The sequence below is a fragment of the Artemia sp. Qi Xiang Cuo genome, chromosome 6 (assembly GCF_049724085.1).
Source record: "Artemia sp. Qi Xiang Cuo chromosome 6, ASM4972408v1, whole genome shotgun sequence".
Taxonomy (NCBI): Eukaryota; Metazoa; Arthropoda; class Branchiopoda; order Anostraca; family Artemiidae; genus Artemia; species Artemia sp. Qi Xiang Cuo.
Genome location: NC_142799.1, coordinates 7,935,663 through 7,949,032, shown reverse-complemented (window position 1 = coordinate 7,949,032; position 13,370 = coordinate 7,935,663). Strand labels below are relative to the sequence as shown.

General features: G+C 35.9%; 1 protein-coding gene across 2 annotated transcripts in view; it reads left to right on the top strand.

Moving 5' to 3' along the window:
* Wdr62 (WD repeat domain 62) overlaps positions 1-13,370 on the top strand; it is a 250,842-nt gene that overhangs the window by 220,772 nt on the left and 16,700 nt on the right. For both annotated transcript variants that reach the window (XM_089090029.1, XM_089090028.1), the window contains 2 exons: positions 5,145-5,260; positions 9,917-10,115. In XM_089090029.1, the coding sequence (XP_088946155.1) occupies positions 5,145-5,260; positions 9,917-10,115 (315 nt within the window). The remainder of the gene's footprint in view (positions 1-5,144; positions 5,261-9,916; positions 10,116-13,370) is intronic.

The following is a 13,370-nucleotide window of genomic DNA, read 5'->3' as shown; positions in this document are numbered from 1 at the left end:
GTTTGGAGAAATGATTGGCCTGGTGGGGGGGGGGGGCTAGTTGCCCGCCAATCAATTTCGACTATTAAAAAGGGTACTAGCCCTTTGAATTTTCAATCGAATGAGCCTTTCTTGAAGTATCTACGACAACGCCTTCTATAAAAACCTTATATGCCCCCAGGGCATAACTTAAAACCATTTCCCTGAGGGTTTCGGGGGTGTGTCCTCCTCAAAAACATATTTTGTATCTTTAAATCAACTACGCTGAACAAAATGGATATCTAAAAATTTTTATTGGATGTGTTTAGGGTAATGATGGGATTGGGGGGGGGGGCTAGTTGCCCTCCAATCACTTTCGACTTTTAAAAGGGGCACTAGCCCTTTGAATTTCCAATCGAATGAGCCTTTCTTGAAGTATCTACGACAACGCCTTCTATAAAAACCTTATATGCCCCCAGAGCATAACTTAAAACCCTTTCCCTGAAGGTTTCGGGGGGGGGGTGTCCTCCTCAAAAACATATTTTCTATCTTTAAATCAATTACGCTGAACGAAATGGCTATATCAAAATTTTGATTGGATGTGTTTGGGGAAATGATATTCTTGGGGGGGGGGGGGGGCTTGTTGCCCTCCAATCACTTTCGACTATTAAAAAGGGCACTAGCCACTTCAATTTCCAATCAAATGAGCTCTTTTCGAAGTTGCTACGACAACTCCTTCGATACGAAATGCCCGGGTATGGCAGCGCTAGCGCGCTGCCTATGATTTACTTCAATTCAAAGTGTACAAGTACACAACAATGCTCGAGCCTGCCAATTCTTAACATCTGAATCCACCTAGCCTAGTAGGCTTCTCAAGATCACACGGGTTGTCGCCAAAATTGCTCTTTTGTAGATCTTACTTTCGAATGAATTTTTTCTCCTGCGTGTATTCTCTCTTCATTGGTTCTCAATTCACTTTAATATAATTTGTTGCACTATACTATATATGCACGGCATTTTTTGGAGGGCATGGTAATAAATTTACCAATTTTTTTTTTTTAATCTTATATTTCCCTCGATTGGGATCAATTTTCACACTTCCAAATTGTACTCTTTTACACATATCTGAACCAGTGCGCTGACGAAAACTGGAAATTACTGGATTAGGAGATTAAATAGTAGGCAAAACTATTAATTCTTTAATATAAAAAACGAAAAGGCTTAAACTATTGTTTTCTATTTCTCTAAAAAAGACTATGTCACTATAAAATGATTTTTATGATTACGCTGGTTCGAAAACACTTTTCTGATTTTAGTACCATGCTATAGTGCAACAAGGGATATTAAAGTGGATTAAGAACCAATGAAGACACTACACGCAGAAGAAAAAAATCCTTTCAAAGTAAAACCTGCAAGAGAGCATTTTCCTATTTAGGCAATTCTTCTTGGGTATTGAAGGGCTATCAAGGAGAAAACCATTTGAGCGTAAAAGACATATTGTCTTTGAAAGTTGAATTTCAAGCTCTGTCTCAAATACCCAACTGGGAAAAGCTTTTACTGCATGTTTTCATGGTATATGCAAGAGAGCTTTTCCCAATGTGGGCATTTGGGTATGCATCGAAGGGTTCACATGCACCAGATAGCGAGAAGAGTGTTTCTTGTTTTCACAGATTGATCAACTATTGAAGAGTATACGTGCAGAACTATTTGAAAGCAAAATTTAGTAGGGAGTATTTTTCCTACTAGGGCAATTTGTGCTTCGCCCTCTTTGCGAATTTGGGTGATATGCAACTTGGTACTATTAGGACCTTTATATTTCCTGTATTTCCCTCTGGGTATAAGATAAGATAAGATTTATTCATAATCAATTAATCATACAAGAAAATACATTGTGCTAATCCCCCAAAGGCTCCTAGGCCTGTGGAAAATGCAGCATGAAAGGTGTGTGTTTCCGGATCGAACACATATTTTGAATTTGCTTCATCATATTCATCATAACTTTGCCCCCTACTGGGGCAATTTTGTCAGGTATTTTAGGGAACATGCAGGAGGAAAGGGATTTGGACCCAAAATCAAATACTCTTTGGCGATTGACTGGACTTCATTTTAAGTCTTAAGAAATGATTAAAGGAAATATAAAATTGATTAAATGGAGTAAAGAATGAGTCTTTGTGCTGACTGGACTGAAGAAGAGGCTTCCTTAGCTTGGCCCGATTTTAAGCTGAGTAGTTATTAGCTGTAGTAGGACCATTATTAAAGAAGGGCTATAAACACGGATTAAGAAGGGCTATGCCACTAAGTGACCTCGAAATGTCTTTCTCTGTTAAAAGAAGGACCTTACCATCACCTTTAGTCAATGTGGAGTATCTGACGCCTGTTATAATTTGATCATCCTCTTTATTTATAAAATTTATGCTAATAACTTTATATTACGATTAGGCCTCTCCAAAATTCATGTCTCGCTGTTGATGCCATACAAAAAATAAAAGAAAAGATGATTAGAAAATGATGTGTCTATTATAGCATATTTAACTAATATTCAGCTTGATCTAAAAGCTGAACATTAGTTGTAGGTAATGTAAATCATAGTACAAATCCGACAAAAGAAAATCCTTGTCATCTGCACCTAGTTTGACCTTATTTCGTACCATCCAACATTATTAAACATTGTTGAACATCAGTTGATCGCTATACTTCACTTTCTAAATAATTACAACTGTACATGGGGAAAGAATAGAGGGAATTTCCTCCGAACTCCCCTTAGAAATAAAAATTCACTTGAATTTTAACCCCTCTTTGTCACTAGAAAATCCTCTGAAATAACACTTCTTATTTGTCATTTGTCTTCTGCTATTCTATAATTACACATTTTAGGACCTAATCATTCATCGCTGCAATAACATTCATTGAACAGTGCTATGTTGCATTTTCTGTTCAGTACCACACTGTTAATATGTTATATAATTGTGTATTTCTTGAATTTCCGTTTGGCTTGAATAAAACTGATCCTACAATTTCCTGAAACAATCTCTTAGTGGTATTTGCTATTTTTGCTATTTTACTTGCTATTTTGCATTTTCGCTATTGTACCTGCCATTTTTGGTGGTATTTGATGAAACTAAATGCTTTATGAAGCTTGAAATGAAGTTTTAAAAAAAAAAAATGTGATATTTTACCTCTGTGTATTTTGCATTACAAATAGAAGCATGAAAAACCCTGATGATAATAAAAAATTGGGCTTTTACTCCGAGAGGTGCAAAAAATATGGGGGGGGGGAGGCAAGAATTGTTTTGGTTGTTTAGATGTAGGTACAGAAATATATATATATATTTAAAAACCTAGGAGGGGACTCTTGGCAGAAAAGGTATTTTTCAAAATCTAAACAGTAAAATTCAAAAAAACTATTAGTCCCCTGATGCATCCTCTTGCTCCCTCCACCAGCTGATCCTCCAGTTTGATCCACCTGGAACAATAAGTAAATGAAAATTTTTGAAGACCCTAAAATTATGTGAATAAAGAGTCAACTGGCTTCAGATTTGTAATTAAAAGGTCACGGGGGTTGACCTTTTAATTAGGTAAAAGTTAGGTAAAAAGGGCTGAAAATATGTTAATTATATGGAAATACAAGAAACCATCCGAAAAATACTAAAGTTTCTTTATTTCAGAGAATTATCTAAAGCTTCCCTCCTGCTTAAGGGTATGGTTTATGTTGTTAATTTTTAAATAATTATTTAAAGTTGAACTCTCATTACACTTTTCCTTACATTTGACTGTTATTTTTTTGTATATAATCATCCCCAAAACCAGCGATTATTGGCTATTTGGTATTTTTGGCTAGAGAGAGAGAGAGGGGGGGGAGAGATAGACAGAGAGCAGAGAGGGATATAGAGAGGTACAGACAGAGGGAGAGAGAGAGAGAGAGGGAGAAGGAGAGAGAGACAGAGAGAGAGGGAGACAGAGAGGTACAGACAGAGGGAGAGAGCGAGAGAGAGGTACAGACAGAGGAGAGAGAGAGAGAGAGAGACAGAGAGAGAGAGACAGACAGACAGAGAGGTACAGACAGAGGGAGAGAGAGAGAGTACGATTTGAAGAAGAACGTATATAGAATAGAAGATGTAATCACCAGCTGTTCAGTTTTTGATTATTTTTGCAAGAACTCTAATAAAGGCTTATTTTTAATGCTACGCTATATTTGATGGGTTTAAATTAAAATCTACTACCTACAAGAAAAAACCACGAAGGCAGTTGAAAAGGAAGATCCATTTCTGCTGTTGATTATGTCTGGATCGCAGTTGAACAATTTTTTTTTAATGTATTTTAAAATTTGCTATTCTAGTCAGAAATAGTTTCAATAAAAAATAAGTCAAGTGTTTTCATGCTTAAAAGTTAATATTTAAAAAGTAAAGTTAATTAATTTGGCCTTTTAGTGGCTCCTTTATGAGTTAAATTTTTGTAGAACAAATAACTTTATATTTGCCGTATGGATGTAAATCACATTTTTATTCTGTTTTAAAGTTATAATTTGTTCTTTCCATTATATTGGTTGAACAAGTTTGCTTGTTTCTGAATAGACTGAATATATACCATATTTTGTAACATTTAATTCCCCCTTCACTCTGTAGATCCCCCCTGTAGATTTTGAAAAAAACTTCTTTTTGTACGTCTGTTTGGTATTGTCATTGAAAAAATTGTTTCCTACTCCTTCCTAGAGTTTGGAAAGTAGATTTTACCCCTCCACCGTTATTGACGCTGCTGCGCGTAACTTCAAATATTCCGAAAAAAAAAGAAAGAAAAAAAGTTAGTCCATCAGCACTAGCAATATAACCCATCATGCCCAATGTTCAGTATAGTAAAAGGATCACAACCCTCACAGTAAAAGCCTCACAACCCTCGCAGTAAAAGCCTCACAACCCTCACAGTAAAAGCCTCACAACCCTCGCAGTAAAAGCCTCACAACCCTCACAGTAAAAGGCTCACAACCCTCACAGTAGAAGCCTCACAACCCTCACAGTAAAAGGCTCACAACCCTCACAGTAGAAGCCTCACAACCCTCACAGTAAAAGCCTCAGAACCCTGATAGTGCGCAACTTTTATTTTAGTTTAGAAACTTGACTAAATAAGTGTTAAATAAGTGCCTTCATTTTGGTTGATCGAATTTTCTATAATCTTTGAATTCTTTTTGTTAGTATCTGGGCGGAATTTGAATAAACCCTCGCAGGCAAGTACCCCTGCTCGTTTATCCAATCGACTTTCGGGCAGTTCAAACTTGAATAGAAGTGCTTCTGTCGGTATCCTGAACCAGGTGAGAGCTTGACTTTTTTAAGTTTACTTCTATAACTTTCTTTACTTCTACCCTCTTTAGTGTATAGTGGAACACTATAAGAGGTTAAATTATTTCTGATACGTAGTTGAAGCTTTTTAGTCAATCAATTCTTTAGAGATTTCTGCCAGAACATTATTCCTGGGTTCACTTGCGACTCATTTATATGTACTGCAGAATCGTGTACTGTTTATCACGATAGTGTATTTGAGAGAGAGTTCTAATTAGAAAATACAAAATAGAAAATAAGGAACAAAAAATGGTCAGCCATTAAGCACTAGGGAGTCTGTGCGTCTAAAGTAAGCAATAAATTTGTCCACAAAACAACCAAAAGAGAAAAAAAAGAAAATGTCCGAAAGTAGAAACAAACACATACAGAATAATTGTTAAGATACTACTAAACTTGGCCAAAACCATAAAAAATTATAAAAAATCTGATCTGGAAGTTATAGTGATGACAGTGGTCAGGTATGGTACTAAAACTTGGGAACTTAGGAAGGTAGAGGAGGATTTGTTAGATGTTTTTCAGAGAAAATTTCTACGGATTCTTCTAGGTACCCGTCTGACCAACCGTATTTCAAACAGTAAGATATAATGAAGGAATGGTTGAGATTACTCGGACACGTTGTGCAGATGAAGGATGACAGATTGTCAAAGATTATCCTTTTCGGTCAACCATCTAGGGCCAAACGAAAATCAGGTTGTCTCCGAATTGGGCTAGAAGGAGGTTGTATCGAAGTATTTAAGGAAAATTGTAACTTCTTGGGAAGGTTTAAAGAGGGATGTTTTAAAATTATTGAAGTGGAGAAAGAGCGTGCATAGCTGTGTTTGTCTCGGGTGGCTTGGTGCTGCAGTTCTTAGTAGTGATAGTAGCAGTTTTAATCATGATATTAATGCCTGTCAAGATGATTCATAAAAAAGCTCTGTTTTGTTGTCACAAAACAAAGAAAATTGGACGTCACTAACTATTCAAGCCAGATTGGTTTCTCATATTGTTATGTCTGTTTATGTTTTATGTCTCCGCCCTGTCACTGTCTACGGGTCTAGGCGCTCATGTCCCGAGAAAATATCCTCGTGCAGAAAATACCCCCCGTACAAAGTATCCACCACAACCCTCCCGTCACTGGTAGCATCCTCCGAAGTTTCTACGACTGTGAGGTGAATGTGGGATGAGGAAGGGGCAGTCCCCTCCTATACGGAATGAATTCTGCTCATTTTGGGGTTTAATATTACTCTTTACTCTTATAATACCAGCGTAGACAAGAAATATTCCCAGAAATCAAGAGGGAGTAAATGTCAGTTTCAAATTTTTAATGTTTTTATAGTTTTTCACCAAAAAATAACCTCAAAATAAAAGTCCTGGATATGGCCTTGGGGATTTTCCAATTATTACCTCCACCCTCCCCTCGTCTCTCCCTTGGGACTAGCTCTGTATTTTTCCGAGTCTTAAGGCTCATTGAGAGTTGGAATATTTTGGTATTAAAATGCACCCCTAGAGGAATCTCCCTCCCTCTCTAACTTCAAAACAATCATAGAACCCTATTGTTGAGTTTTAAAGCCCTTTTGTGCAAATTTTTGAAATTTTAAAACAACAGGGAATTTACCTTAGACAGTGAAATTTGTATTGACCTCAAAAATATTTTGACTAGTTTGGGAGGGAGGGAGATGCCTCATAGGGTGCTTTTTTTTTTTTTTTTTTTTTTTTTTTTTTTTTCAAAATATCCCAACTCTCATTGAGCCTTCAAGGAAATACAGAATTAGTTCTAAGAAAGAGACAAGCGGGGGTAGAAATAGATGTGTAATCCCTAGGGCCGTATTCAGGACTTTTGTTTGGGGGGTTATTTTCCCCGGGGGGAGTGGGACAAAAAAATTCAAAAAACATCAAAAATACGAAATTGATAGTTAATCCCTCTTGATTTCTGGGAATATTTCTTGTCTACACTGTTATTATGAAAGTAAAGAGTAACATTAAACTTCAAAATAAGAAGAACTTATTCTGGTCTAGTCTTTTTAGTATTTTTTAAAGTCAAAAGTGATCAGCCAACCAACCAGCTGCTGGAGGGGTTATTTTTCAGGGAAGTATTTTCAGCTTTCAGCTTAAGAGTATTTTCCGCAGGGGGTATTTTCTGGGGTGGAGGGTAAATGCTTAGATCCGTAGACAGTGAAAGGGCTAAGGGAACCCCATTAACAGACATAAAAAAAGAAAAATAAATCCGGCTTTAATGGTTCGAGACGTCCGATTTTCATTGTTTTTGTGACAACAAAACAGAGCTTTCTTGTGAATCATCTTGACAGGCATTTATATTATGGTTTAAAAAAACAACAGACAATTCCAACAAGGTTGAAGATGTAAATATTCCAATTTGTTTTTTACCCAATGATATTGCCTCGTACTTGTAGAATACTGAAAAACTGAGTACGGTGGTTCAGCTGCAGGGGGGGGGGGGAGTTCAGTTGCACGGTGATTCAGTTGCAATGGAACCGTTGTTTTTTATTCTGCAAAGTTTTTTTTTATGGCAAAATTAAAGTGTTGATATACACATGCATGAAACATTAAATTGCATTTTACTATGAAAAGACCCGAAATAGCTTAAATGAGCCTTCAAGAATCTAACCAAGAAATTTTTTTTAGACAAATTTTCTAGTATTGAGAACTTTTTTACTATTTTCAGGGCCTATCTGAATTTGTTCTCTCCTTCCATGGAGATAAATTTGTGGCCATATACTCAATAATTTGCATATTTTGACTGTCCTAAACATCAAGAGGTAAACACAAATGTGGGATTGAATAGTATCTTATAATAAACCCGAAAATGTCTTCAGTTTACCCCTTATTGTACCTTTTTTGGTATTTTATCTTTAAAAAATTCTAAACAAAAAAAAACTGCCCTCTCACCTCGATTTTGAAAAAAAAACCTTTGTTACTTCATTAAAACAAAAATTTGATTTTAAATATTTTATATACTAAAAATTACAGGCCACGCCAGAGAGTTGATAATATCTGAATGTCTTCAGTAAGATTTTTAAGAAGTTAAATCGGTTTCTAATCGCCGATGGTGTAGTTTACCCCCTGAATTTTGAATAGTATCCATTTTGCTATTTCTCTTTAAAATTTTCTTCAAAAGGGAAAAATAAATTAACCCATTCACCTATATTTAAAAAAACCTTCTTTGTATTTTCATTAAAACAAAAATATAAAAAAAAAGCGGATTATATATGTTGAAACATTAAAAAAAAGTATAGGCTACGCTAGAGCGTTGACTCCGATAATGCCCGAAATGTTCTCAGTGAGCTTTTTAAGAAGTTGAATCGGTTTCCAAGCCCTACTTGAACCCATGCTTGTGTGGCCATTTTGTAGCGTTTTGCCTAAAGTGGCTCAAGGTGACTTGCCACAATAAATGAGAGATGAGTGTTGTATAAGATTGTCCCATACTATAATAACACTGGAAATACATCAGTATGTTTGTAAGAAGTCAAGTTTGTTTTTAAGAAATTGAAAAGTGATCTTTTTTTCGGAAGCATACTTTCTTTTATTAAGAGTGTTTTTATTAAGAAAATTTGAAGGTCACCAAGAGGAGAGGAGGTGGGATAAAAAAAGAGAGCATTTTTGCTGTTTTTGGCACCTTTTTGCTGTTTCAAATGAATCATGATTTTGAATTGTGTTTTTCTCCATAGTTTATTTGATCCAAACAGATGAAAGCTGTATTCCTTATAGATTCTAAAAAAAAAAAAAAACTAAAAAAAGTTATGAATACGATCTTATACAGAAATCTTAAAAAGAATTTCTTATATATTTCTTATTTACTTTCATACAATTAAATGCAGTTTGTCCCCTTTTTTTGGTAACCAAAACGTTGGTTTACTGTGATTCACCTACTGTTCATCATTATTTTTGTGATAGTGTATTTTGTTGCATATTGTAATTATGCCTCTTCCTTATATTTAAATAAATGACTCAGAAGGTGGTTCTAGTCCTTATCCTCCAGCAAGAGGCGTTGAATACCCTTCTCCCCCAGTTTATGTAGGTGTTTACTTAGGGCAACTAAAAAAGATGCAAAAAGGCAGAATTTATAATTATGTTTTAATGAGCAAAGATCTATTGATTGAATATGACTAAATATACTTCAGTATTTTGATTTAGGCCAGCCATGAATAAACACAAGGTATGCATTAACTCTGGTTAAACCTACATTCTGAAGAAGGGAAAGGGGTGTTCTCTTCAGGGCCGTATCCAGGGTTATTTCGAGGGGGGTTTGGGGGGACGGGGAGAAGGGTTACAAAAAACTTTAAAAAAAACGCATAAAAATGTGTTTCCATTCATTTTTGTTATGTCTTTGCAAGTCGGACAAACATTTCGGAGGGGGGGGGGATCAATTTCTCTAGTCCCCCTGGATGCGGCATTGGGTCTATTCAAAAAGACTAATTATGGAAAAACTTGAGACTGAGTGAGGGTATACAGCCCCCTAGGTGTTTTGATACTCGAAGTTCCATCCCCCTTGTTTTCCCCAAAAAATCATTTTTCAAGTTGTTTTTTTGGTTTATTAAAGCTGGTCTATTGTTGATATATGCCCTTTTCATTTATATAGTTTATATGCTACTGTATTCATGGTGTATTTTAATTATGTTTTGTCTATTCAGACAAGTGATTCAGAAGGCGATACTAGTCCTGAACCACCGGCAAGAATATCTCGACCTGCATCGGCTGCTCCGGCCTCTTCTGGCTCATCAGTGATGAGACCAACGCTGAGCTCTCTTAATAAAGTTGTTAACACCACAAAACAACCAATATATCCTCCTAAACCTCCACCAAGAAGAATATCGAACGCTATTAGTACAGGTTGGTTTAATTTTTGGCTGAATACTGTAAGGAATGTAATTATATAAATACTTTGAGTAGTAGTTTTTTTTTTTAAATTAGATTCCTTAGTCACCTTTTCCCCAAAACCGTGTTTTTAGTTTCTGCTTACCGTCAAATGATCAGTGTTGATCAAAATTAGTCCAAGTGTACAAACAATGTTGCTGAACGTAGAATTTCATTCGAAACTGCCACAAATAGCAACATGTGCAACAGTCCTAGTTGCACACCACCAAATTCGTATGACGACCAGTCTACTGGAGGATGTTCTGCTGGACGAGGGGGCCTGAAATGCAAACGAAGCTGTCTTTTCGGGCCCCTTTTTTTCTTTTTCACCGTGGAGTGGCTCCTTTAGATTGCGGTTTTGGGTAAGCAAGGAGCTCACCTTTCCCTCTCTATATGTGCGCAAGCGCAAGCCTGGCAATTTTGCTAGGTTTCACTGGTTGGTTTAATGACAATAAAACTTTGATGGAGTTTAAAATCCAATGACTCTTCTGTACAATTTAAAAGCTGAAATATTAGTTTCCTAGTTGTTTCATCATCGTCAGTTTCTTCGCTTTTGTTTTTATCTTTTTGTTTTCTATTATGGCAGGCTTAATCTTCACAAATATATATATAAAAAAATACCGCCCCCTGAATGATCTTTCGTATATACCTGACTTACATGATGTAATTAATCACATTAGCCTGAGCGAATGACCCTACGCAATAAATAATAATAATATACTCTTTCAACTTATTCCAGAGCTTACAGGAACATGTATAGTGTAATATGTTACTGATTCCATTTTTGTTTATTCCAGGTTTACAGGTTCAAGGATAATAATTGTATTTATTTCGCAAGCGCTTGGTTAATATTTAAACTTTTGCTTGCTTTGTCATAATTAATCAATCAATCAAATGTCACAATCAATCAATCAATCACAATCAAAAGCGCCGAAGGTCCACAAAGATAATCAAATATTAAATTCTCCGAAGAATATATTTTTTTAGGAAAACATAAGAGTATATGTCCGAAAGCTGTCTAAATGTTGCGGCAAAGAATAGTTTATTAGAATAATAAAAGAAAAGAATTGCTGTATATTTGAAAAAATAGTGCACCATCAGTTATTTGATTAAAGCTACGCCTAGGAGGAAAATTAAATGTTTTTTTTTTCAAGTCCAAGTTCTTTTAATTGTCAAACTAATTTCACTAACTAAAACATTATAATACATTAAACAATAGAAAAGAAGAATATTTAAAGAGGGTGCCTACAAAGTGAGTTATACTCGAAAATCGGCACCCTTAAAAGAAAAAATAAATAATATTATAAAAGTAATGAAAAATAAATAATAATAAACAATAAAAATACACATCATAAAAAAGAAAATAAGACACCGCATTCAACTCACAGCCCACATTCCAAATAGAAACAAAATATAAAAAAAAATCGTATAGATTCGAGTACGATACCGAGCAAAGGTTGACTCACCAACTATTGAGTTTGGTCGACTGAGGATGGATACAAAGCTAAGATTTATTTATAATAATGATTTAGTTTTAACCCGCTACAAAACAACGAAACACAAGCGGAATGATAAGAAAAAGAAATAAAAAAGGCTTCAATATACAGAAATATAATGCACAACTTTTAACGGCAAAACAATCGGATTAGCGGGTTAAAACAACTAGCGGGTTAGAAAAAAGAGCATTATCAGCTAAAACAGTATTTGGTCTTTTGAATGACACAGAAATATTTATAGCACAGTGTTTACTAGCAATGGCAAGATTACGGTCGATCGAGGTCGAGGCAAATAAAGTAGGTATTTCAGGAACCGAAGGTACATCACTCGAATTGATTTTAGTTGCTTCTTCTGGAGCAGAGGCACATACCAGAGACAAATCAAGCGGAGTTATCAGAGAAGGTACTATAAAAACAGAGGTGCTCGACGTCAGTAACGACCACGACTAGCGACTATTTTCCCGTAGCCTATTCGAAACTTTTGTTTAATGTCGACAAGAGGTTTTGCACATAATATATAAGAATGTAAATTTTACTATAAAATTAAAATAACCAAGTGCTATGAAATTTTGGTTCAATCTAATTGAAAGAGAAATAGAAGTCTTACTAGAAACCTTCTTGAATAGTAAAAAATTCCTTTTAAAACCAATAAAAAAGAACATAAATAGTACATTTTTAATAATATTTACAGGACGCTTTTATTTATTTTAAGGTTTATTTTCCCTCTGAAATGAGGTTTTTTCCTACGAGCCTACTTGTACCAAAATGTCAAGCTATTATGTCATTGGAATTATTAGTGTCAGATTTATCTAATTGAGCCCAAATTACGATATAGGCTAACATAAACTTTTCCAATGTTAGAGAAATCTTAGAGCAAGTCTCATAAAGAGTTACAATGCAGGTTACGGACTTAGAACTTAAATAGTCTGAAATAGGTGAATGTACTATGTTGAAAGATGCCGAAAAACTAAAATAAAAAAAAAAGGAAAATAAAAATCCCCCCCCCCCCCCGGAAAATTCCCTCTTCCGGAAGACTCTCCCTCCGAGGAAAATCTTCTCTGCAGAAGATTCCCCCGGAAAATTCCCCCACGCGGAGAATTCTCCTCCCTCTTCCCTGCGGAAAGTTTCTTATTGGGGTGTAAGGTACGGGGGTCACCACTTATTGGTGCAAAATGGCGTAAAATTGTTGCTATGCCACTTACTCGAGGGAGAGAACCCCCTTGTCGGCCCAAATGTTAGTGGGATTCCCGCGCTTACCCCAATGGTTCCATATCTATCGGTTATGTCAGTGCCCGATTTACAATATATCCTGCCTTAGGGTACGATAGCGTGATCGAGTGGTCCCAGGGGCCATTTTAAGGCCAAGGGTTACCGGTATTATTTCTAACTATCTCCTTGGACTCTACCTAGGCTAAAAAGTCAAAGATTATATAGTATAAAAAATCTTACTCTATTCAGTCACGGTACAAAAGGAACTAAAAAATCACACTTCTAATTTTTCCCCAGTCCGCTCAGCCGGCCGCATGCCTGCGATGGGTGGTGGGTGAATTTTTCCAGCCAATCCAAAGGCTTACTAATTACTGGTCAATCATCCCCAACTGCGCACTTAATGCCTCGTGGTCTGTGTAACCAACTACGCAATTAGAGAAGGACAGAAATTGGCGCCACCAAAATTAAATGAAAATTAATAATTATTACTTGGAGGAAGACAATAATTAAGGGACCAAAAGAAAAG